Genomic DNA, 25,635 nt, shown 5'->3' on the forward strand with positions numbered 1-25,635 from the left:
ATATAAATAAATAAATGTATCAGCGAATAATGTCTGCAGATCTGAGTAGGGTGGCCTTTTGCAGCTGTCAAATGGTAATTTTGTCAGTGCCTATTATTTTTAAGTGCAAGCCAAGGTCTTTAAGCCTCCTCCTCCTCCTCATCATCATCATTTTTTATCCCACTGTTCTCCTCATAAGGTCTCAAGGTGGCACAACATAATAAAAATTAAAAACAAAGGCAATACAGATACATATGATTATGAATGTTAAACAAACAAATATTTGTATCATGAGTGTAAAAGTTAAAACATAATGAAATAAAATGCAATTAAAATTACATTTGAAAACTAGGCAGCTCCCCTACCCCCAAATCCCACTCTGCGTATACCTAGCCGTTTACTTAGAGATCCATGAACCATCTGCACAAAACATCATTTCCCAGCCGAAATCTGTAATATGTAAAGACTTGGGGGGACTCAGAAATCAGCACTGTGTTCCAGCTACAAAAAACAGCCTTATTAATTACTATATTTGCCTTTCTAAACCACCTGGTTCCCAAGAGCTTTGGATCTGTTTGCTCTATTAAGCAAGATATAAAAGACATTAGACCAAATTGATATAGACCAAGGGATTGTTTACTTATCACAGTCAACTAATCCTAAATTAAAGTGCAACGTTATACGTGTCCACTCAAACTGAGAACAGTAGGATTGACTCCTAAAAACTGCATGCAGAATTACAGCCTTATTCTCTACATTGGTGATTATTTTTTCTGCCCAAATGAAAACGGTTTGCTTATCCTCAAAACTTTGTTGAGCCCTCAGTTTTTGCCCAAGATCATAAACCCAGAGAAAATGAACAGGGGGAAAATATGTACCATCAAGACACCAAAGTAATGGCTATGTTTGAGTGATGGGGATTGTAGTCCAATAAATCGTAACAAACTGGTTTGGTAAAGGCTAAGCAAGCATGCCCTCCAACTGTCTCAAGTTGGAAGGGACAGCTCTAATCCTGTCATCTCACTTTTTTCAGCTGCTTCTAAAATGTTCCTGTTTCTCTCTCCTCCCCTCACTTGTCCTCAGCTTATTTCAATTCCTGCAAACTGATTTCCAAAGTCAAAAGGAATTTGTCCTCAGTTAACACAGCAGATGGAGAAGGAAAGGAGAGGGCAGAATTATGCCATTTCCAGTAAGGCAAAAGCAAACTGTTGAGGTCTCTCCTAGCTTGTGTGTTCTTTTTCATTAGTAATTTTTGCCATCTTGACCACACATTTCCTGATTTCCATTTGCGATATGTTGAAGGGTATATGCTACAGCAATAGTTCATAGCCTGAACTATCATCTATGCAAAACTACCATTTAACATAGTCACCGTCAATTTGTACACATTTGTGTCATCCTTTAACCCAGGCATCAAAACCATTTTGGAAAAAAATCAGGGTTTTGCTTCATGACCCATAATTTTAAAGCTGTTTTAACATCATTCAAGTCAACTGAAACCACATAGGGTGGGTGAGGCACTACTGACCAGCAGAGTAAAGGAATGGCTCCCCAGTGGTTCTCCATGTCCCAAAAATTCAAGTCTACCAGATCGGCACAGGTTATGACAACAGTGCTTTTACCGGGTGTTGTTCTTATTAATTTTCTGCAACATGGTGCTACAATCAACAGCAAAAATTCATATGTTTTGTACAAATTGATGGTGACTATGTTGAACGGTAGTTATGTGTAGAAGATAGATCTGTAGCAACTCCTGTTGTTATATATGTGGCAGAATGAAAATCACATGTAGTTCACGTTTTACCAGTCCACACACTGTCTTGCTCGAGAAAGAAAATATGCCATGCAGATGATCAGTAAAGAGCAAGACGTTTACTCTTTGTAATGCAGAGCAACATATATACAATCATGTGAACAGTTGCATTGACTCACACAATGCCCTTTGAGAGATATTCAAATGGTCTTTACGTGTCAATGTGGGAGATCTCCCTTCTGCAACTCATGAAGAAAGAACTCAGAACTGTCTCTCACAGTTCTGCACAGTTAAAGCCTAAACATTTAACTGTTGCCAAAACTCCCAGGCTCAGCTAGCTCCCTGGGTGTAGCCCAGCCAATCAGCTTCGTGCTTTGCATTTTTTAGTTAACACACACACCAACTGATTTTTTTTATATGCCCTAACAATATGTTCATTCATAACGTTTTTATGACACAGGAGGCAAAACTTTTTGATCCACCCCCGTATTTCTTTCCACATCACAAACCAAGGACATTATCAAGAAGAATGCCAGATAAATTCATAGGTTCCGCCTGAATAGAGAGAATATGCTGAATTCATGGATAGTCACTTGTAGATAGACCTTCAAAGAGCCAACAAAATAGATTGGATGTTTGTTCCCTACTTACTCAACTTGTATGACTGGAAATGCACATATATTACAAAACACAATGTCACTTCCCGCTATTCTCTTGCCCAAAAGAAACTCTCATAACAATTACTATAAAAGAGCATAGAACAGCAGCCGGGACCATAACAGAATTACCTGCCACTCAACAAAGTAGCTAAGAATTAAAGAGAAATAATAGGAATCCTAGACATATACGTAACATGTGTGAAGTTACTGTCAGCTCTTAATATGTATTTTGGACTGTGCTCCACCTGGCAATAAAACCTCTAATTGTACAGTGTACAGTGAGGCATTTTGAAACCCTAACCCGGTCTTGGTGAGTCATTGGGAAGAAGAATGTCAAATCAATTACAAAACTATTTCCCCAGATTCCCGCATAAAAATAAATTACTTGGGGCCGCCCTGTTGGGAAGAGTAAAATTCTCAAAAATCTACAAGCGTTTTTGCAGATTTTCGCTCAAGCAAAAGGGGGAAAGGAACCTATGGCTGAATTGGTGCTGTTGGGAAACAGTTCCCAAGGGCTCCAATGGTCAAGAAGGCGTGGTAATCCAACAACTTTATAACTTTTGTAATCAAACAATATGTAGATTCCAGAAAGAGCAGCCTAAACAGGGAAAAATGAGAAAAAAGGAGAGAGAGAGAGATTTGGTAAAAGACAAAAACCATCTTGAGAGAAAAGAGGAAAGCAGGACATATATTGGGGGCCCATACCTGCAGAGCTGAAATGAGAAGACGTTCTTCTCAAGCAACTTCTGCTTCATCATGTTATCAAAGACAGGAGTGACGTTGTTCACCGAGATTGAGGGATAACCCAGTCCCAGGATGCCGTCAAACTTCGCAGCTACGAAAACCAGTCCTGGCAAATCTGTGGCTTCAGCAAATGTTTGGTTGTGAATGGTCATATCACCTATCTGTGGGAAGGTAAGAATGTAAGCATCACAACCTTTTCCACCACCCAACCCTCCCCTATAATGTTCTGTTGTCTTCATGTCCATCACTGCCCACTATAAGGGCAGAGTTTTGAAACAATTCCTCAACGCCAGCATCTTTCCTGCTTCAATCTTTAGATTTTCCCAACCTGACCTCTTTCCAATGGTCTGGATTATAACTCCCATCAGTCCCAGCCAGTCAGGGATAATGGGAAGTGTAGTCTAGAAGAAAACAAGAGACTCAAATATGGCCAAAATGGATCTGATGTTAACAGGAATGATGTGATTGATGTTTGCCTTGCACACGTTAATGGCACATGTGAAGACTCAAGTTTGTGCCCTGTGTGCTCCCCTCTCCTTTCTTCTTCTTTTATTTATTTATTTACTGTATTTGTATACCGCATTTCTCAGCCCGTAGGTGACTCAATGCTTACAATATCATATATACAATTAAAAACATAACATATAATGAAAACTAAACATATCAATAAAATATAAATTCATAGTGTCTCCTTGTTAAAAACGTTGTCCAGTCTCATTGTCGTCGTTCCATTTTCCTATGTCAGTTACTCTGCGTTTGGAAATGCTTGTTCAAAAAGCCACGTCTTGACTTTTATGCCAAAGGAGAGGACTGGTTTGATGGTGACCAACCTTGTTACAATTTCCAATGCTGGCTTGTGTTGAAACATAGGCAGCTTGGTTTGTTTTGAAAGGAAAGAAAAGTTTTACCCAGGCCTCTATCACTGTGTTTCTCAAACTGTACTCCCCCAGGTGTAGACTTCAGCTCCCAGAAATCCTAGCCAACTTACCAGATGTTAGAAATTGTGGGAGCTGAAGTCCAAAAGATCTGAAGGAGTACAGTCTGAGAACCATTGCTCTATCATAAGAGACCACTCTGTGTCCTAGAAATCTTTTCTTCTGAAATCATCGAATCATAGAATCAAAGAGTTGTAAGAGACCTCATGGGCCATCCAGTCCAACCCCCTGCCAAGAAGCAGGAATATTGCATTCAAATCACCCCTGACAGATGGCCATCCAGTCTCTGTTTAAGAGGCTGTTTAAGAGGCTGTTTAAGAGCTTCCAAAGAAGGAGCCTCCACCACACTCCGGGGCAGAGAGTTCCACTGCTGAATGGCTCTCACAGTCATGAAGTTCTTCCTCATGTTCAGATGGAATCTCCTTTCTTCTAGTTTGAAGCCATTGTTCCATTGTTCCTTGTCCTAATCTCCATGGAAGCAACAAACAAGCTTGCTCCCTCCTCCCTGTGGCTTCCTCTCACATATTTATACATGGCTATCATATCTCCTCTCATCCTTCTCTTCTTCAGGCTAAACATGCCCAGCTCCTTAAGCCGCTCCTCATAGGGCTTGTTCTCCAGACCCTTGAACATTTTAGTCGCCCTCCTCTGGACATGGCAGGATCCCACTGAAGAAGTACCCATCTGTCCGGAACCGATTTGGTCGCTCTGGCGTCCCCATTGCTGAGGTGTTAAGGCGAGGGGGGATCAAGGCTGGGAAGCCCTCAGGTTCATCTTTGGTCACCCGGGAGCGTCTCCACAATTACATGGATGTAGGTACCTCTTCTCCTTCTTTGGTGGGATCAGACATAAGATAGGACTGACGGTTTAGGTGTGGGCCCTGACTGTGGACTCAGATAACCCAATTCAAAGCAGATATTGTGGGATTTTCTGCCTTGATATTCTGGGATATAGGGCTGTGTGGAAGCGCCCTCAGAAACCAATGCTCAATTTATCTTTATTCTTCCCTTTGTCTCAGCTTTTCCTTTACCACCTTTCCCCTTTTTTCATCCCTTTCGTTCTGTTGCCGCATCTGTGTCAAAATTTACATTGCTTGCTTGGCAGGATCGAGACCTATATTTTTTGTTGCTTATGAAACCCTATGGAGAGCCACATCCACAGATGCCACTGCATGCATAATAACTAATGATAATAATAATCAGGAAGAATTTCAGAATAGTTCTAATTAAAGCTCTCTCTGCACTTAAAGATCTGTAGCTGATTAATCTTTTAGCCAATTAAGCTTTCGATCCATCCATTACATTGAAATATGTAAGTAAACTGCCAACACTTGAGTCAAGGTGCCTTCTTGAGGAACTTTAATTGTGAGGTTGTTAGATGAAAAGGCCATTTAGATCTGCATCCCTTTTCATCTCTATTTATGTAACAGAGAGAAGAAGCAAAAGTAAATTGTGGATAATAACATACCCTATTAACATTTTGGGCTTTCTGCACAAGAATACTATAGAGTCATATTGAGGACCTATATAATGCCTAGGGAAGACACACTTTTGCCGATGTGGATAAATGAAACCATAGATACAGGTCTAATGGTGATTCTATTATACTGTATTTACTTCTTTTCAGGAGTGCTCTTTATATCAAGCCACCCTCCCCACTGAGCAGTGTTTCTCAACCTTCCTAATGCCGTGACCCCTTAATACAGGTCCTCACGTTGTGGTGACCCCCAATCATAACATTATTTTCGTTGCTACTTCATAACTGTAATTTTGGTACTGTTATGAATCATAATGTAAATATCTGAAATGCAGGATGTATTTTCATTCACTGGACCAAATTTGGTACAAATACCCAATACACCCCAATTTGAATATTGATGGGGTTGGAGGGGGTATTGATTTTGTTATTTGGGAGTTGTAATTGCTGGGATTTATAGTTCACCTACAATCAAAGAGCATTCTGAATGCCACCAATGATGGAACTGAATAAAATTTAGCACACAAAACTCTTATGACCAACAGAAAATACTGGAAGAGTTTGGTGGTGAGTTTTGGGTCTGTTAGTTAGGGTGACTAACAGAAAATACTGGAAGGGTTTGGTGGTGAGGTTTGGGTTAGGGTTAGGATGACTAACAGAAAATACTGGAAGGGTTTGGTGGGGATTGACCTTGAGTTTTGGAGTTGTAGTTCACCTACATCCAGAGAGCATTGTAGACTCAAAGCATGATGAATCTAGACCAAACTTGGCACAAATACTCAATATGCCCAAATGTGAACACTGATAGAGTTTGGGGAAAATAGACCTTGATATTTGGGAGTTGTAGTTGCTGAGATTTATAGTTTACCTACAATCAAAGAGCATTCTGGACCCCACCAAGTATAGAATTAGGCCAAACTTCCCACACAGAACCCCCATGACCAACAGAATAAATAAAAATACTGTGTTTTCTGATGGTCTGTGGCAACCCCTCTGACATCCACTCAGGACCCAACCTAGGGATCCCGACTCCCCAGGTTGAGAAACACTGCCATAGAGACTCAAGGCATCTGAACCCCCTTATTGCTACTCACCCTAACCACATCCTCGCTCAAGAACCCCTTGAGGCTGCCGCTTCCATAGTGAATTGCAAACTTGGAGTCGTTGGACTTGTGAGTGCGGGAAAAGAAGGACCTGTAGTGGCTGTGAACCCCTGAAAACAGAAAGGGGGAAAATTGCAATCCATATACAGTGATAGAGATGAAGGTTTTTCTAATACATCTGGGTTCTAATAAAGTATTTCTTCTAAAGTCAATCATTCCACAATAGTAGTTACTCATATGAGTGGCATTCTGTCATCATTCTGCAATTGACTGAACTCTTTCTTTAAAAATCTTTATATTCTCTTGCACAGTATTGGTCAACAAAACAATTCTGTCTACCGCAGAGGCCATTATGGGGACAATGAAGTAAAAGACCAGAGGCTCTCAGCCATCACCTCTAAAATGTCTGATGGCGGATTTTCCATACACCATTCAACATTCTCACAAATAAGATTTCTAGTTGCCTTGATAGCCCTTCTTGGGAGCGATGGGGAGCCAAATAATTTTAGACTCTGGATTAAATGGCCTCACAGTAAGAGACTGTGTATCTGGGGGTTGGACTGGATGCTCTTGTGGTCACTTCTCACTCTAGGATTCTAGTTCAATATGGGTGTATTTACACCAGAAATGGAAAACTTTGGCCCTCCAGGTGTTTTGGACTTCAACTCCCACAATTCCTAACAGCCTACCGGCTTATCAATTATTCTGATAAATATGGATAAAGACATAAAAGACCAAGAAAGATAAGATGGAAGTCAACATTTTTTTTCTTTTTCCCACTGTTTTTGGACACTTTTTATTTTTATTTTTTTTTATCCTTTCTTCTCCTTTCCCTCGTTCTCCCACTTTCAATGTAATCACTATATATATATATTGTTACTTCTTTCTATTTTTATGTATATTCTGAAAACCTCACTAATAAAACATTATATAATAAAAAGAAATGGTGCTAAGGAAGACAAAGGTATTGCATCGACCTATGTATATGTTGTCATGCTGGCCACATGACCTTGGAGGTGTCTACGGACAACGGCGGCTCCTCAGCTTAGAAATGGAAATTAGCGCCACACCCCAGAGTCAGACATGACTGGACTTAATGTCAGGGGACAACCTTTACCTTTCATGTATATGTTGATCAAGGTTTTCTGGGTTGATTTTTTTGGTTTCCATATTATATTATGTATCAGTATCCATTGTAAGTATGCATAGAGTTGTACAGCATAGACCATAATAGAATAAAATCACAGTTCATAGCCACATTTTTTGGAATCTTGGAATGATACAGGTGATGAGGCAACAAAGTTTTCTGGCCCAGAAGTCTAAATGCCCAGGTCCTTACTTCATTGTTATTTTTGAGTGAATTTGTAAGACTACCCTTTGGTGTATTTCCACCACACTTTTTTCCAACATTCCTGTAGAAATCACACCTTTAAAAAATGCCAAAAGACCGACAATTGTCTTTCCTCCCTCCCCTGACTCATTCCAGAGCTATAGTAAAGGTAAAGGTTTTCCCCTGACATTAAGTCCATTCATATCCGACTCTGAGGGTTGGTGCTCATCTCCATTTCTAAGCGAAGAGCTGGCGTTGTCCGTAGACACGTCCAAGGTCATGTGGCTGGCATGACTGCATGGAGCACTGTTACCTTCCCACTGGAGCGGTACCTATTGATCTACTCATATTTGCATGTTTTTGAACTGCTAGGTTGGCAGAAGCTGAGGCTAACAGCGGGAGCTCATGCCACTTCCCGGATTTGAACCTGAGACCTTTTGATCAACAAGTTCAGCAGCTCAGTGTTTTAATCCACTGAGCCATCAGGGGCTATAAATTTACGTATTACATCTGATTTCATAAAAGTGTCCTTCTACATCTCAAAAGGCCCCCCAAAGCAGCTTATGACATTTAAAATAACAATTAAACAGATGACTAAACCAGAGAGCAAGTAAAACGAGCCAGGAAAATGAATCCACAGCAGACAGGAATTCAAAGTGATCAAAAACATGATAAAAATCGCCATTGAAGGATGAATTGAGACTCCGTCTGAGGTCAAGGCTCTAATTGTTACAGCATGCTGTTTCTCATCAGCAAACCAGTATAGTAAATGTTTTGTAACATCGGGCATGACAACCTGGCCATCCCTTAAGCATTGGTTGAAGAATATGGGTCTTACAGCATGCCAGATGGAAGAGGCAACACTTGGAGGAAGGCACCCACAGATTGGATGAGCCGGTATCGAAGACAACACTGAAGCACTGCTTCGGAGTTCCAATGCAGATGTCTCCATAGTATTGCGCCTGGAGGGAAGAAGACATGGAGAAAGAAAGAAGAAAAGTCAGAACAGAATTTTCAGCCCCGGGAGAAGATGAGATCCGAGGAGTTTGCTTGGCTACCAGTTTGCATTTATGCAGTGCTGGAGGGTATAGGGACGCTGACAGTTCATTGTGGGCAATGAGAAGGAATGAAATGGTTGCTGTGTGTTTTCTGGGCTGTATGGCCATGTTCCAGAAGCATTCTTTCCTGACGTTTCACCCACATTCTCAGAAGTTGTGAGGTCTGTTGGAAACTAGGCAAGTTGGGTTTATATATCTGTGGAATCTCCAGGGTGGGAGAAAGAAATTTTGACTGTTGGAGGCAAGTGTGAATGTTGCAATTGGCCACCTTGATTAGCATTGAATGGCCTTGCAGCTTCAAGACCTTGCTGCTTCCTGCCTGGGGAAATCCTTTGTTGGGAATGAGACAATGATCTGGATGGAAGACGGTGTATATTCGATTTTAGTATGACGACTGACCACTGTAGCTTTAAATATATGTGCTTTTTTAATGTTTTATTGTAATGTGTATTTTGATATTTTACCAACTGTATGTGTTTTTATGGCTGGAAACCGGGCTGAGTCCCTCATATGAGGTGAGACGCTCGGTATATAAAACTTTGAAATAATAATAAATAAATAATAAATAATAATTGGGAGGTGTTAGCTGGCCCAGACTATTTTCTGACTAGAATTCCCCTGTTTTTTGAGTGTTCCTCTTTATTTACTGTCCTGATTTTAGAGTTTTTTAATACCCCACAACCTCTGAGGATGCTTGCCACAGATGCAGGTGAAACGTCAGGAGAGAATGCTTCTAGAACATGGCCATACAACCTGAAAAACCTACAACAACCCACTTTTAAAATACTGGTTGCCAGATTTTGTTCATTTTCATGATTTTCTCCTTTCTGGTGAAATTGTCCACATTTGAGTATTTCAGTGGCTTCTCTGTGTAGCCTGATATGGTAGTTGTTAGAGTGGTCCAGCATTTCTGTGTTCTCAAATAATATGCTGTGTCCAGGTTAGTTCATCAGGTGCTCTGCTATGGCTGACTTCTCTGGTTGAATTAGTCTGTAGTGCCTTTCATGTCCCTTGATTTGTGTTTGGGCAATGCTGCTGTGTTTGGTGGTTCCTATGTAGACTTGTACACACCTACATGGTATACGGTAGACTCTGGCATGGCTTCAAGGAAGGCATGGCTTGCATTTGGAATAATATTTCTTTCACACTGGAATATTTTTCTTTGGAGAGCAGCTTTGCTTCATCTGATCAAAGGGTCATCTGGTATAACTGCTTTCCTAAAGTTGTTTTTAGTCATCTACAAAAGGATGACAGGAATCGGATTCCACATTGTCACCCCCCTCCCCACAAATGTATCCACAGGTGTAAAGACCACTGAACATGGAGGCTCCACTGAATGTAACTATCATGCTTCCTCCATTTCCACAGCGTTTCCCTCTCTTAAAGTTCTCCAACTGCAAGCATGATTAGAAATTAGAATAATTAATAATAAATAATTATTCTAATCAATAATAATAAATAATTAGAAAATTAGAAATTAAACCCAACAGCTTGGATCCTAGGAAAATGCATGTTGTGCTCAGCTTTGATGCCCCATCCTTCCAACTGAAGCAACAAGAGCAATCATACCTCTATAGAACAATGAATCCACCATGCCCTCGAACTGTCTTAATTTGTGTAGGGCTCCTTCTACACTGCCATATAATCCAGCAAAGAATCCACATTATCTGCTTTGAACTGGATTATATGAGTCTACACTGTCATATAATCCAGTACAAAGCAGATAATCCGGATTTTATATGGCATTGTAGAAGGGGCCTAAAATATTCTGGATTAATTCTCTGTCATTCTACTTTTTCAGCTGTGCTTAAAATGTCCCAGTTTCTCGTTCGTCCTCCCGCTTTTCCACTTTGTCCTCAACTCACTTCACTTGCTGTAAACTGAGTTCAAAAATACAAAAGTAATTTCTGCCCAATTAACTCAGTGGGAAAGAAGAAAGGTCAGAATCTTCACCTTCCCTAGAGGCTCGGGCATAAGCAAACTGTTGCAGCCTCTTCTAGCTTGTGCATTCCTCTGCATCAATAATTTTGGCTATGTTGATCACACTCTAATGTAGTTCCACCACATGTTTCCTGGATTCCATCTCTGAAAGGTTCGAGGGTATGTTCCACTTTATCTGCCTGGGTCCTCCAGTCACAGGGCCCTCCCACACAGCCCTATACCCCAGAATATCAAGGCAGAAAATCGCACAATGTCTGCTTTGAAATGGGTTATCTGAGTCCACAGTCAGGGCCCACAATCTATGACCAATAGGTCATTGGCCCTGCTCCCAAACACCTAAACCGTCAGTCCTATCTTATGTCTGATCCCACCAAAGAAGAAGAAGAGGTACCTACATCCATGTAATTGTGGAGACGCTCCCGGGTGACCAAAGATGAACCTGAGGGCTTCCCAGCCTTGATCCCCCCTCGCCTTAACACCTCAGCAATGGGGACGCCAGAGCGACCAAATCGGTTCCGGACAGATGGGTACTTCTTCAGTGGGATCCTGTTGTGAACAGAAAAAACAGATGTTGACATTGCAGTCAGCATTCCACATTTGCTGGGGTTAGGAATATGGGATTTCCATGAGAATGACAAACATCAAAGTTGTTGAAAGCTTTCATGGCCGATATCACTGGATTGCTGTGAGTTTTCCGGGCTGTATGGCCATGTTCCAGAAGCATTCACTCCTGATGTTTCACCCACATTTATGGCAGGCCTCCTCAGAGGTTGGGGGGCTTGTGGGAAACTAGGCAAGTGGGGTTTATATATATATATATATAGAGAGAGAGAGAGAGAGAGAGAGAGACTGTCCATGGTGGGAGAAAGAACTCTTGTCTGTTTGAGGCAAGTGTGAATGCTGCAAATGATCACCTTGATTAACATTGAAAAGCCTTGCAGCTTCAAGGCTTGGCTGCTTCCTGACTTGGGCGAATTCTTTGTTGGAAGGTGATTAATAACCAGGGCCCATCTTTGAAGCTGCAAGGCCATTCAATGCTAATCAAGGTGGCCAATTGGAACATTCACACTTGCCTCAAGAGTTCTTTCTCCCACCCTGGACATTGTCCCACAGATATATAAACCTCACTTGCCTAGTTTCCAACAGACCTTACAACCTCTGAGGATGCCTGCCATAGATGTGGGTGAAATGTCAGGAGATAATGCTTCTGGGAGGTGATTAACAATCAGGGCCAGTCTTTGAAGCTGCAAGGCCATTCAATGCTAATCAAGGTGGCCAATTTGAACATTCAAACCTGCCTCAAGCTGACAAGAGTTCTTTCTCCCACCCTGGACATTATTCCACATATATATAAACCTCATTTCCCTAATTTCCAGCAGACCTCACAACCTCTGAGGGTGCCAGTTAACACCTCCCAACAAAGGATTCCCCCAGGCAGGAAGCAGCCGGGCCTTGAAGCTTCAAGGCCATTAGATGCTAATTGAGTTGGTCAATTGCAACATTCACACCTGCCTGAAACAGACAAGAGTTCTTTCTCCCACCCTGACAGTCCACAGATATAAAAACCTCACTTGCCTTGTTTCCAACAGACATCACAACTTCTGAGGATGCCTGCCATAGATGTGGGCGAAACGTCAGGAGAGAATGCTTCTGGAACATGGCCATACAGCCCGGAAAACTCACAGCAACCGATCAAATAAAGAAAATACTGTTTTCTAACCTGTGAAAATACTTCTCTATGAATTTTTAGGTCTTAGTTATGATGAGGACTTGGGCAGGCTTTCAATGAGGTGCAGACAGAAATTGATTTAACTGTCTTTGGAATGTTGGGTGGTCGGGAGGGGAACAGCTTCACTTTTATTTTTGTCCTTTTCAGTGACTCAGGGGAAGTTAAAACCTGGACAAGTCAAGGGATGCCTTCTGGACTTAATTAAAACTCAACTTTTCACACAATCTGAGCACACAGTTTATGCCAAAAACATAGGAGAAAAGATGATTCCACGTGGCTAACACTTGGAAAATATAAATGGAAGTTATTTGGGGAAAAGACAGAAAAAACAGACTGAAGAGAAGGGCATTCAGCTTGTTGATATTGCTGAGAGATTTGCAGAAAGGGAGTTATCAAGAATAGAACAGCAGCAAGAAAAAGGTAGGAAAGAACAGCATCTAGCACAGGCAAACTTGGGCCCTCCAGGTGTTTTGGACTTCAACTCCCAGCATCCCTAACAGTCTCAGGCCTTTTCCTTTTGCTCCTCAGCCACATAAGCAATTCATGCAATTTGACACCACTTCAGTTGCCTTTTTTCGTGTCAGAAGTAACTTGAGAAACCGCAAGTTGCTTCTGGTGTGAGAGAATTTGCAGTCTGCAAGGACGTTGCCCAGGGGATGCCCAGATGGGGTTTTTTTAATGTTTTGCCGTCCTTGTGGGAGGCTTCTCTCATGTCCCCGCATAGATTGCTGGAGCTGACAGAGGAAGCTCATCCGCGCTCTCCTCAGAGTCGAACCTGAGACCTGTCAATCTTCAGTCCTGCCGGCACAAGGGTTTAACCCATTGCGCCACCATCGCAATTTGACACCACTTCAACTGCCATGACTCAATGCTATGGAATCTTGGAGCTGCAGTTTCACAAGGTCTGTAGCCTTATCTGCCAAAGAGTTGTGTCTCACCAAACTGCAAATTCCAGGATCTATAGCAGTGTTTCTCAACCTTCCTAATGCCACGACCCCTTAATACAATTCCTCATGTTGTGGTGACCCCCCAACCATAAAATCATTTTCGTAGCTACTTCATAACTGTAATTTTGCTACTGTTGTGAATTGTAATGTAAATATCTGATATGCAGGATGTATTTACATTCACTGGACAGAATTCAGCACAAATACCTGATACAACCAAATTTGAATACTGGTGGGGTTGGGAGAGCTTGATATTGTCATTTGGGAGTTGTAGTTGCTGGGATTTATTGTTAACCTACAATCAAAGAGCATTCTGAACCCCACCAACAGTGGAATTGGGCCAAACTTGGCACACAGAATTCCCACGATTAACAGAAAATACTGGAAGGGTTTGGTGGGCACTGATTTTGAGTTTTGAAGTTGTAGTTCACCTACAACTTCAAATTGTAGGTGAAACAATGATGAATCTGGAGCAAACTTGGCACAAATACTCAATATGTCCATATGTGAACACTGGTGGAGTTTGGGGAAAATAGACCTTGACTTTGGAGAGTTCTAGTTGCTGGGATTTATAGTTAAAAAAGAGCATTCTGAACTCCATTCTGGGGAAAATAGACCTTGACATTTGGGAGTTGTAGTTGTTGGGATTTATAGTTCACCTACAATCAAAGAACATTTTGAACCGCACCAACAATAGAATTGGGCCAAATTTCCCATGCAGAATCCCCATGACCTACAGAAAAGACTGTTTTCTGATGGCCTTTGATGGCCCCTTTGACATCCCCTCGTGACCCCCTAGAGGTCCCAAGTTTAAAAATGCTAATGTATAGTATCAGTGCCAAACTGCAAATGTCAACACATCATTGTGAGGGTTTACTTAGTTATACGTTTAAAGATGAGTGTTGAACAGCAATTGTTTTGTCATCGACAACCAATTTCCACTTGAGTTGAGTCTTCTTATACATCCCTATCATTTGGCTTTGCTACAATTACAATTTCCCATGACTTGTATAGAAGTATATGCTCTAAAAAGGAACACACACACACACACAGAATGAGTTAATGAACACCTTGATACTTGGGCATCACCCAGTTGTAGGCAGGAGGGTTGGGCTGGTAAAATAATTACAGATGTATAAGACAGAGCATTGACAGCTCAAAGCATGTGTGTGGGGTGGCATCGCTGGGGCAGTCCTCCGAGGTCAAACTGGAGCTGGTACCCCTCTGACCAGAAACTGTGTCTCTTTCATCAGCTCATGTTATGAAACTCTTTATTTTGCATAGTTCTTATCTGACTGCTTGGGAAGAAGATCAAGTTGAGCTGGTGGGTGGCAAAGCTTTTCTGGCAAGGGCCAGGAAACCCCAGAAGAACTGGGAGAACGTCATTTCTCAGACATAGCACTTGTCTGCTTTGAATGCAGGACTGGTGCCAGGTTGCCTCCTGTCCTCTGGGCATGTATGCCACCAGCAACTCGATGGCATTTGTAGTCTGATGCTACAGTAATCTTCAAGGGTGCATTTACATTGTTGAATTAATGCAGTTTGATACCACTTTGCTATGACTTACGGCTATGGAATCATGCAAATTGTAGTTTTACAAAGTCTTTATCCTTTCTGCCAAAGAGTGTGGGTGCCTTCTGGCAGAAGATGATGTTGGAGGACCTAGAAAACCCTAGAGAGGTGTTTTCCCATAACAACAACAACAACAACAACAACAACAAGCAGCAACTAAAAAAGCTTACACAATATGAGGATTTAAACGAAATGTTGGTGGACAGGAAAAGAGATTTAAAGATGGGTTCAAAGGCAACCTTAAAAACTGTGGCATGGACACCGAGAACTGGGAAGCCTTGAGCGCTCTAACTGGAGGTCAGCTGTGACCAGCAGTGATGCAGAATTCGAAGAGGCACAAACAGAGGCGAAAGAGAGAAATGTGGCAAGAGGAAGGCGTGTCAAACCAACCCTGACCGGGACCGCCTTCCACCTGGAAACTGATGTTCTCACTGTGGGAGAAGATGCAGATCAAGAAAAGGGCTCCACACTTGGCGGACCTACCACCAAGACACCACATCTGGAAGACAATCATCCTTGAACTATGAGAGATCGCCTAAGTAAGTAAGTAAAATGAGGATTTAAAGATTGAACTGCAAAGACTCTGGCACAGGCCAGTAAAGGTGGTCCCGGTGGTGATCGGCATTCTGGGTGCAGTGCCTGCAGAACTTGGCCTGCACTTAAAAATAATTGGCAGTGACAAAATTACCATCTGACAGCGGCAAAAGGCCACCGTACTAGAATCTGCATGCATTATTCGCCAATACATCACACAGTCCTAGACACTTGGGAAGTGTCCGACGTGTGATCCAATACAAAAGCCAGCTTAGTGAACTTGTAATTAATAATAATAATTTATATTCCGCCCTATCTCCCCAAGGTGACTCAGGGCGGATTCCAACAAACAAAAAAGGCAATTATTATTTTGTCCTATAATAATAATAATAATAGTAATTATTATTATTTTCCACTTTTGAGGGTTCTGTACTTCCAACTTTCACAAAAGCGGAGCACCTACTGTAGTTATATAAGGACATGAAATATACATTCCTCCAAATTTTGCTGGACAGGACTTCCCGTGATGATTTCACTATTAACAATGTTGGCTAAACATGATGTCAGCTGCAATCCACCACCAAATGGTCACATATTCTCCACTGCAAAAAGAACAGGATCAATAATACAAGGATCCCTCAACAGCAAGACAAGGGAAGGGATATACATCATCCATATCCACTGTCTTAATTCAGTGTACCCACTTTTAGTGAGGACTGTACTAAGATGGCATCATCACAGCAATATCTTCTCAAGCATTTCAATATTTGCATTTATGATAGAAATCCAAGTTTGTTTGTTTTTTATCATGTCAGAAGCGACTTGAGAATAAGTCGCTTCTGGTGTGAGAGAATTGGCCGTCTACAGAGACGTTGCCCAGGGGATGCCCGGATGTGCTACTATCTCATGCCCTAGCAAGCTAGAGCTGACTGATGGGAACTCACCCCGTCTCGCAGATTCGAACCGACAACCTTCAAGTCAGCAACCCAAGCTTCAAGTCAGCAGTCCAGCTGGCACGAAGGTTTAACCCATTGTGCTACTGTGGCTCTGTCGAGTGCAATATAGTGGTTTGTGTGTTGGAATACATCTCTAGCAGACCATAGTTCAAATCCACATTCTGCCATGAAAAACTACTGAGTGGCTTTGGGCAAGGCACATTCTCTCAGCCTCAGAGGAAGACGAAGGGAACCCCCTCTGTGGGCCCTTCCACACAGCCATATAACCCAGAATATCAAGGCAGAAAATCCCACAATATCTGCTTTGAACTTGGTTATCTGAGTCCACACTGCCATATATTCCAGTTCAAAGCAGACACTGTGGGATTTTATTCAGCTGTGTGGAAGGGGCCTGAGCAAATACTGCCAAGAAAACCTCAAGATAGGTTCACCTTAAGGTTGCCATCAGTCAGAAAGGATTCGAAGGCACACAACAACAACAGTAATCTATAAGAAACGATTACATAATCAATTGATACGCCAGATTAGTTAACTAGTTAATATTTAGTTGTAGGACTCCAATTGATTGTTTCCGCTATGAATCACTAGCCCTTAGGAGAAAATTGATTCCGCACCCACGTGTCTCACAGCAGAGGTTGGCACATTTAAGGTTTGTCATGGTCTGTTTGTTTGTTTGTTCTAAGGAAAACTCTGGGACACACTACCTCACGCAAGGATAGTAATTGTGAGGCCCTCCACATGTTGTTGAACTGCAATTCTAATTTAGGATTGAAGGTGTTGTACTCCAATAACATCTGAAGGACTCCATAGTTGCTGAAGCCTCACCTATAGCCAGGTCCATTTATTTATTTATATTTATCGTATCAAGAGCGAACCAAACAGTTGTATTGTATTTTTAAAAAGCACAAATTTTGAAAATTTGGCATTCTATTAAATGTCCTTTGACTAGTAGATGGCCATTTGGAGTGCCTCTGGTGTTACTATAAGAAAGTCCTACATTGTGCATGTGGCAGGGCTCAGACTGCATTGTAATAGGTGGTCTGTGGTTTGCTCTTCGCCACACTCGGATGTCGCAGACTCCACTTTGTAGCCCCATTTCTTAAGGTTGGCTCTGCATCTTGTGCCAGAGCACAGTCTGTTCAGCGCCTTCCAAGTTGCCCAGTTTTCTGTGTGCCCAGGAGGGAGTCCCTCATTTGTTATCAGCCATTGATTGAGGTTTTGGATTTTAGCCTGGCACTTTTGGACTCTCACTTGCTGAGGTGTTCCGGCAAGTGTCTCTGTAGATCTTAGAAAACTATTTCTTGATTTAAGTTGTTGGCATGCTGGCTGATACCCAAACAGAGGATGGGCCAGAGATGTCACTGCCTTGGTCCTTTCACTATTGGTTGCTACTTCCCGGCGAATGTCAGGTGGTGCACTACTGGTTAAAGAGTGTAATTTCAGTGGTGTAGGGCGCAGACACCCCATGATAATGAGACATGTCTCATTAGGAGCCACATCAACTGTTTTAGTGTGGTGAGAGGTGTTCCACACTGGGCATGCAGCAGAGTAGCAAAGTTCAAGGGCAGATGCCTTCACTATGTCTGGTTATGATCCCCAGGTTGTGCCAGGTGAGGTAGATCAGGAACCAGAACCCTCGTTTCTCAGCATCCTTAGGGCTCCTTCCACACAGCTGAATACAGTCCCACATTTTCTGCTTTGAACTGGAATATATGGCAGTGTGGACTCAGATAACCCAGTTCTAAGCAGATATTGTGGGGTTTTCTGCCTTGATATTTTGTGTTATATGGCTGTGTGGAAGGCCCTTAGTTGCTGGTAGTGTTAGATCAAGGTTCTTCATAGGTTAATGTACTATTACTTCAGCTATATATCACATCCATGGTCATATTGACAAAAACTGGCCTTCCACATCATCTCAAAGTTCCAAAACTAGGAATCACGATAATGAAGGGAAATCCTTCATCCTTGTGAGGGAGAGAAGACCCCTGACCATTTGACAACTCGATGTAGTGAGTTTGCTCATCATTTTGCAGACAAAGTCACCCAGATATGTTCTGACTTAGATGCCAACCTTAGAGCAGAACCAAGGGAGGTAACCGAGGCACCTGTCTGTCCGGTTTTGATGGATTTATTTCAGATTGTTCAGCCTGATGACGTTGACAAGATCTTAGGAGCAGCGAGAGCAACCACATATACACTAGATCCTTGCCCTTCTTGGCTCATCAAACAGGCCAGTGGGGGATTGGCCGAGTGGTTTGCGAGGATTATAAATACCTCGCTGGATCAGGGATAAATTCCATCTTGCCTAAAACAGGCAATAGTAAGACCAATCCTGAAGAAGGCATCCCTTGATTCCTCAGTATTGAATAACTACTGGTCAATGTCTATTCTCCCCTTCTTGGACAATGTTCTGGAGTGAGTGGTGGCTTCTCAGCTCCAGAGATTCTTGAACGAAACTGATTATCTGGATTCATCGCAGTCTGGTTATGCTACGGAGATGGCTTTGGTCGCCTTGGTGGCTGACCTCTGCAGAGAGCTTGAGAGAGGGAGTGTGTCCTTGTTAGTTCTCCTAGACACATCAGCGGCTTTCGATACCATCGGTCATGGTATCCTTTTGGGGCAGCTCTCTGGAATGTGTCTGCTTTGCAGTGGCTCCGCTCCTTCTTGGAGAGTTGCACCCAGTTGGTGAAGCTTGGGGACACCTGCTCGAACCCCTGGCTATTGACTTGTGGGGTCCTGCAAGGTTCCATTCTATCTCCCATGCATTTAAACATTGACATGAACCTGCTGGGAGAGGTCATCTGAAGTTTTGGAGTTTGGTACCATCTCTACACAGATGATACTCAACATTATTACTCTTTTCCACCAAATTCGAAGGAAGCCCCCCCGGATCCTAGACCAGTGCTTGGCTGCTGTGATGGACTGAATGAGGGCTAACAAGCTGGAGCTTAATCCTGGTAAGACAGAGGTCCTCCTGGTCAGTCGTGCGGCCATTCGGGGTAAAGGATGGCAACCTGTGCTTGAGGGGGTTATACTCCCCCTGAGGACACAGGTCCACAATCTGGCGGTCCTCCTGGACTCAGTGTGGATGCTTAACGCTTAGGTGTCGGTGGTGGCCAGGAGGAGTTTGCACAGTTTGTGCACCAGCTGTGACTGTGTCTTTGCTTCTAATATCCTTCCCTCCAGTGAGCAGTTGGGCTTTATTTTCTGGTGTATGGACTGGTTGGATCTTCTTGCGGTCCAAGGCACCCTCAGAATTTTCCTCCAGCACCACAATTCAACAGCATCTAACTTCCTTCACTCAGCCTTCCTTATGGTCCAGCTCTCACATCCATAGATTACTATGGGGAATACCATTGCTTTAACTATGCAGACCTTCATTGCCAGTGTGATGTCTCTACTCTTCACTGTTTTATCAAGATTGGTCATTGATCTCCTCCCAAGAAATAAGCGTCTGCATCTGCAGTAAACTTCACTTCTAGAAATAAAAATTCTGTCACTGCCTCCATGTCTTCTTTCTCTATTTGCCAGTTATCCATCCGTCTGGTTGCCATAACCTTGATTTTTTTGATGTTTAACTGCAACCCAGCTTTTGCACTTTCTTCTTTCACCTTGGTTAGAAGGCTGCTCAGTTCTGCCTCGCTTTTAGCCATAAAAGTGGTATCATATGCATACCTACGGTTGTTAATATTTCTTTCAGCAATTTTAACTCCAGCCTTGGATTCGTCAAGCCCCACATATTGCATGATGTGTTCTGCATACATGTTAAATAGGTTGGGTGAGAGTATACAACCCTGCCATACACTTTTCCCAATCTTGAAATAGTCTGTTGTTCCATGTTCAGTTCTTACTGTTGCTACTTGGTTATTATACAGATTACTCAAGAGACAGACAAGGTCATACCACCCATACCACCGAGAACTTGCCACAATTCATATTAGACAATACAAAATGAGAAAAAATCCTTTCCAATTTCCTGCAAATTAGTTGATTTACCTGTAGAACTTGATTATCTAAGACACTGAAGTCCCCTGATCAGTTATTAGTTAATTGGTTAATTTGGTTGCATGCAGGATCACAATTGTTCCATGGACATATTAAAATGCTTGGGATAATATTGCTGTGGTGTTGCAATCCCACTGAGTCAACCCACTAGTCCACCCTGACTTGAAGTTTTGGACTTCAACTCGCACCATTCCTAACAGCCTCAGGCCCTTTCCTTTTGCCCCTCGGCTGCTTAAGTGGCCAAGGAGCAAAAGGAATGGGCCTGAGGCTGTTAGGAATGGTGCGAGTTGAAGTCCAAAACACTCAGATGGCCAAAGTTTGCCCATGCCTGATCTACATTATAGAATTAATGCAGGTTGAAACCAAGAGTGCTGATGCCTCATCAGACTAGGATTTGTAACTTGGTGAGTCACCAATATTATTTTACAGAGAAGGCTAAAGATCTTGCAAAACTACAGCTCTCATGAATCCATTTCACTGAATCATCACAGATAAAGTTGTGTCAAACTGCATTAATTCAACAGTGTAGACACACCCACACTGACCAATATCCTTGATACTCAGTAAGGAAACCAAGTGATTGATAGGTTGAATGTACATTGGCCACCTTTTATCAAATATTTGCTGAGTTGTTAAGAATGGCAATTTTCCTCACACAGTTTTCCCATTTTCAACAAGGTACATCTTCGTGAAAGTTGAACCATGCAGTTCTTTGACAAATACACAACTTGAGCAAGTCACACAGCCCGTCACACAGCTGTTAAAGGGAGAGCAGCTGTTGGAGTTCAGCCTATGATTGTGTCTAATGATCAGGGTGCTCTGGATATTGGGAATGACAATGAGGTTCTAATGATGAGGTTGCTATTGATGCAGAGAATGACAATGGGATTCCTATTCAACGTGTCTTTTCTGATGAGAATGTTCCTGAAGGGTTTGGGGATGATGGTAAGGTTCCTGGAAGAGGGCCTGAATTGCTACCGGAGAATTCCCATGACTTTGAGCCTGAGAATAGCTCGGTACCTGGCCAGCTGCAGAAATTAATGAGCCAGTAGATAGAAGGCATGTTTTTAATCAGCACAGACAAACAACCCAATCTCTTAGGCATTCTGCCAGGCTCAGAGAGAGATTGATAACAGAGTCAAGGCTGAAACAAAATCCGTTGCTAGCCGCTTGGAACAATGAGTAGATTAAGGGATAAAAGTGCCAAGTACAGAATCTGTAGTTCAGACAAAGCATCATTGGAACTGAGTCAAGAATCTTTCTTGATTCTTGGAAGCCTTGCTTTGGATAGATTCATGTGTTAAGTGCCTTTTTGATTCATGATTCAAATTTTGGAGTTTTACCTTGGAAGTTTCTGTATTTGTTTTTCATCAATTCTGGTGGACTAATTTTCCTGGACTATTTGTTACTGCTTATCTTTCTACCTAATTGGATTTACCTATTTTTATTGAGTGTTTTTAATGCTACTATGTTTAAAATATCTTCAATAAACTGCTTGCATTTCTACTCAGCTATGTGTTGTGTTTTAAAGTCAGAGGCTTTCCTGGCCTGGAGTGCAACAGCAGCCTACAAAACCAAAAGAGATGGTAACATGATCATCCACATAGTTTTATGCAGAGCTCCCAACGATGTTGTCCTAATGTTTCTTCCAGAGAGCCAATATCTTTCAACCATATTGATTTGTCAGAGGTAATCTCAATTAATTCTCTGCTTTCCCACATTTTTCTGCTTTCTAAATGTCTCAGTTTCTCTAATCTCTTCCCCCTTTATCCTCAGCTTACTTTAGTTACTGCAATATGACTTCAAAAGCACAAAAGGAATTTGCTCTCAATTAACTCAGCAAAGCAGAAGAGGCAAGAAGGGACAGAATCATGCTCTATCCCAGCATTTCTCCACCTGGGGGTTGGGACCCCTAGGGTCACAAAGGGGGTGTCAGAGGGCTCGTCAAAGACCATAAGAAAATACAGTATTTTCTGTTGGTCATGGGGGTTCTGTGTGAGAAGTTTGTCCCAATTCTATCATTGCTGGGGTTCAGAATGCTCTTTGATTGTAGATGAATTATAAATCCCAGCAACTACAACTCCCAAATGTCAAGGCATATTTTCCTCAAACTCCACCAATGTTCACATTTGGGCATATTGAGTATCCAAGCCAAATATGGCCCAGATCCATCATTTTTTGAGACAGTACTCTCTAGATGTAGGTGAACTACAAGTCCAAAACTCAAGGTCAATGACCACCAAACCTTTCCAGTATTTTCTGTTGGTCAAGGGAGTTCTTATGTGCCAAGTTTGGTTCAATTCCATCATTGGTGGAGTTCAGAATGCTCTTAGATTGTAGGTCAACTATAAATCCCAGCAACTGCAAATCTCAAATGACAAAATCAATTCCCCCCAACCCCACCAGTATTCCAATTTGGACATATTGGGTATTTGTGCCAAATTTGGTTCAATGAATGAAAATACATCCTGCATATCAGATATTTACATTATGATTCGTAAGAGCAGAAAAATTAGAGTTATGAAGTAGCAACTAAAATAATTTTGTGGTTGGGGTTTGAGAACTACTGCTGTATTGAGAAGGCTCAGGCAATAGCAAACTGCTACATTCTGTTCTTCCTCAGTAATAAAATCTTCACCATATCCTGATGCTGCCTGGCCAAATGTTCCCCAGTATTCTTCAGTAATACACTGGGGGATTTGAAGAATTCTGAAGTTTGGAGCCTCAACATCAGTTTTACTTCCTGCAGGTCCTCTTTCAGGAGAAAGCTCCGCCTTTCTGATTGCTTCATTGACTCTTTGGAGATGATCCTGCTTCTGCGTTTCCCAACCCATCAACCTCCTGGTTAATCAGATTATCTTCTGGAGAAAAGGCCTGCCCTGCCTATCTGATGACTTCAGAAATAACTATTTGGTCCCTGAACTCCATCGATCTTAGCCTATGGATCAGACATGGGCAAACTATGGCCCTCCAGGTGTTTTGGATTTCAACTTCTACACATCCCAACAGCCAGTAGGCTGTTAGGAATTGTGGGCATTGAAGTCCAAAACACTTGGAGGAACCAAGTTTTCCCATGCCTGCTAAGGATGGTAGAGGTTGTAGGTAACATCTGGAGGGGGAAGAGGTGTTAGATTAAAATCTCTTCCCAGGTATATCCTATCTTCCATGTTATTAAATCGTTCTCAAGTGTGTGTCCTCTAGGTACTGAGGTTTCAATTACCAGAAGTTCCAGTTAACTTGGCCAATGGTCAGGAATTCTGAGAGCTGAAGTCCAGAACATCAGGAGGACCAAAGTTTTGAAGTTGCATCATTAGACTCTTCTGTCTCCATCCAAATATTTTATCCTCACATTTTTAATTTTCCTGCTGGGCTGTACATCTCAGAGAACCCAAGTTGTGCATCAGATTAGTCACAGTTCAGAAGAACCCAACACGTCAAGGACCACAGAGTAGTCAATCCCCAAGAACTTCACAAAACCTAATGACTAGACAGCTGTTTAGCCTTGTCACCAAGAGCAAAACATCTTGCATTCTCTCACCGGATCAGTCCTTGAACGCTGACCACTGCCAGAAGCAAAATTGCAATCCAGACTCGTCCTCCCATCTTTGGGGCGTCCTTTGACAACCTCTGGAAGGGTTGTCCTTTGTCTCGTCCTGGTTGCTCCCAGATTGCTTGTCTTGAGGGAGAACAAGATGTATATCTTGGCTGGCTGCATAGAAAGCAAGGTTGCCTCGCCCATTGGCCCCAGGAATGTTTAATTGTGGATCCTGATTGGTTGGGGTGGCTGGGGCTCACCGCCCCCATTCCATGCAATTATTGGGGTTCACATTCCAGGCTGCTAAGAGCACCCTGGAAAAGGCTCTGCCTTTTTTTTGAAGCTCATGGCAATTCCAGTCCCATGAGGATCATTACTGATGATTTCTAGAGGTAAAAGGGGTTCAAGCTTGTAGGAATTGTAAAATTCTAGGGTTCAGATAACAAATGCTTATACTGTAATTATAGGCATGGTGTCATTTTCTCCACAGGCAGGTACAGCTAAGTCAGTGGTTCTCAACCTTCCTAATGCCACGATACCTAAATACAGTTCCTCATGTTGTGGTGACCCCCAACCATAAAATTATTTTCGTTGCTACTTCATAACTGTAATTTTGCTACCATTATGGATCATCATGTAAAATCTGATATGCAGGATGTATTTTCCTGAACCAAATTGGAATATTGGTGAGGTTGGGGGGAGGTAGTTTATTGGATTTTGTCATTTGGGAGTTGTAGCTGTTGGGATTTATAGTTCGTTTATAATCAAAGAGCATTCTGAACTCCACCAACACTAGAATTAGGCCAAGCTTAGCACACAGAACGCCCATGACCAACACAAAATACTGGAAGGGTTTGGTGGGTATTGACCTTGAGTTTTGGAGTTGTAGTTCACCTACACCCAGAAATTACTGTGGACTCAAACAATGAAGGGATCTATCATCTGGACCAAACATGGCACGAATACTCAATACTCCCAAATATGAACAGTGGTAGAGTTTGGGAAAAATAGACTTGACATTTGGGATTTGTATTTGCTGGGATTTATAGTTCACCTAAAATCAAAGGGCATTCTGAACCCCAATGATATAATAGAGCCAAACTTCTCACACGGGACCCCCATGACCAACAGAAAATGATGTGTTTTCTGATATTCTTTGGCGACCCCTCTGACACCCCCTCGCGACCCCCCCCCCCAGGGGTCCCAACCCCCTGGTTGAAAAACACTGAGCTAAGTAAACATACAATCCCAAATGTTGTCTGAATCAATGATGTGGAGTTTGGAAATAAATCCATTCCTCCCTTTTTCGTGGATTTGGAAAATATTTTTTCCAAGTTACCGCCTTCTTTGTTCTACAGCTCTGACTCTGAAAAGCCGGT

The 25,635-nt window shown here is 42.3% G+C and overlaps 1 protein-coding gene across 1 annotated transcript in view; it reads right to left on the reverse strand.

Moving 5' to 3' along the window:
- The window catches only part of LOC132777955 (cathepsin D-like), a 37,991-nt gene extending 13,574 nt beyond the window's left edge, over positions 1 to 24,417 (reverse strand). Inside the window, exons 1-5 of the mRNA XM_060780523.2 lie at positions 24,260 to 24,417; positions 11,374 to 11,524; positions 8,818 to 8,941; positions 6,641 to 6,759; positions 3,097 to 3,296 (exon numbers count right to left, since the gene is read on the reverse strand). Of these exons, the coding sequence (XP_060636506.2) occupies positions 3,097 to 3,296; positions 6,641 to 6,759; positions 8,818 to 8,941; positions 11,374 to 11,524; positions 24,260 to 24,324 (659 nt within the window). The 5' untranslated portion in view covers positions 24,325 to 24,417. The remainder of the gene's footprint in view (positions 1 to 3,096; positions 3,297 to 6,640; positions 6,760 to 8,817; positions 8,942 to 11,373; positions 11,525 to 24,259) is intronic.
- Between the last annotated feature and the right edge of the window lie 1,218 nt (positions 24,418 to 25,635).

This window comes from Anolis sagrei, chromosome 6 (genome assembly GCF_037176765.1).
Source record: "Anolis sagrei isolate rAnoSag1 chromosome 6, rAnoSag1.mat, whole genome shotgun sequence".
NCBI classification, from domain to species: domain Eukaryota; kingdom Metazoa; phylum Chordata; class Lepidosauria; order Squamata; family Dactyloidae; genus Anolis; species Anolis sagrei.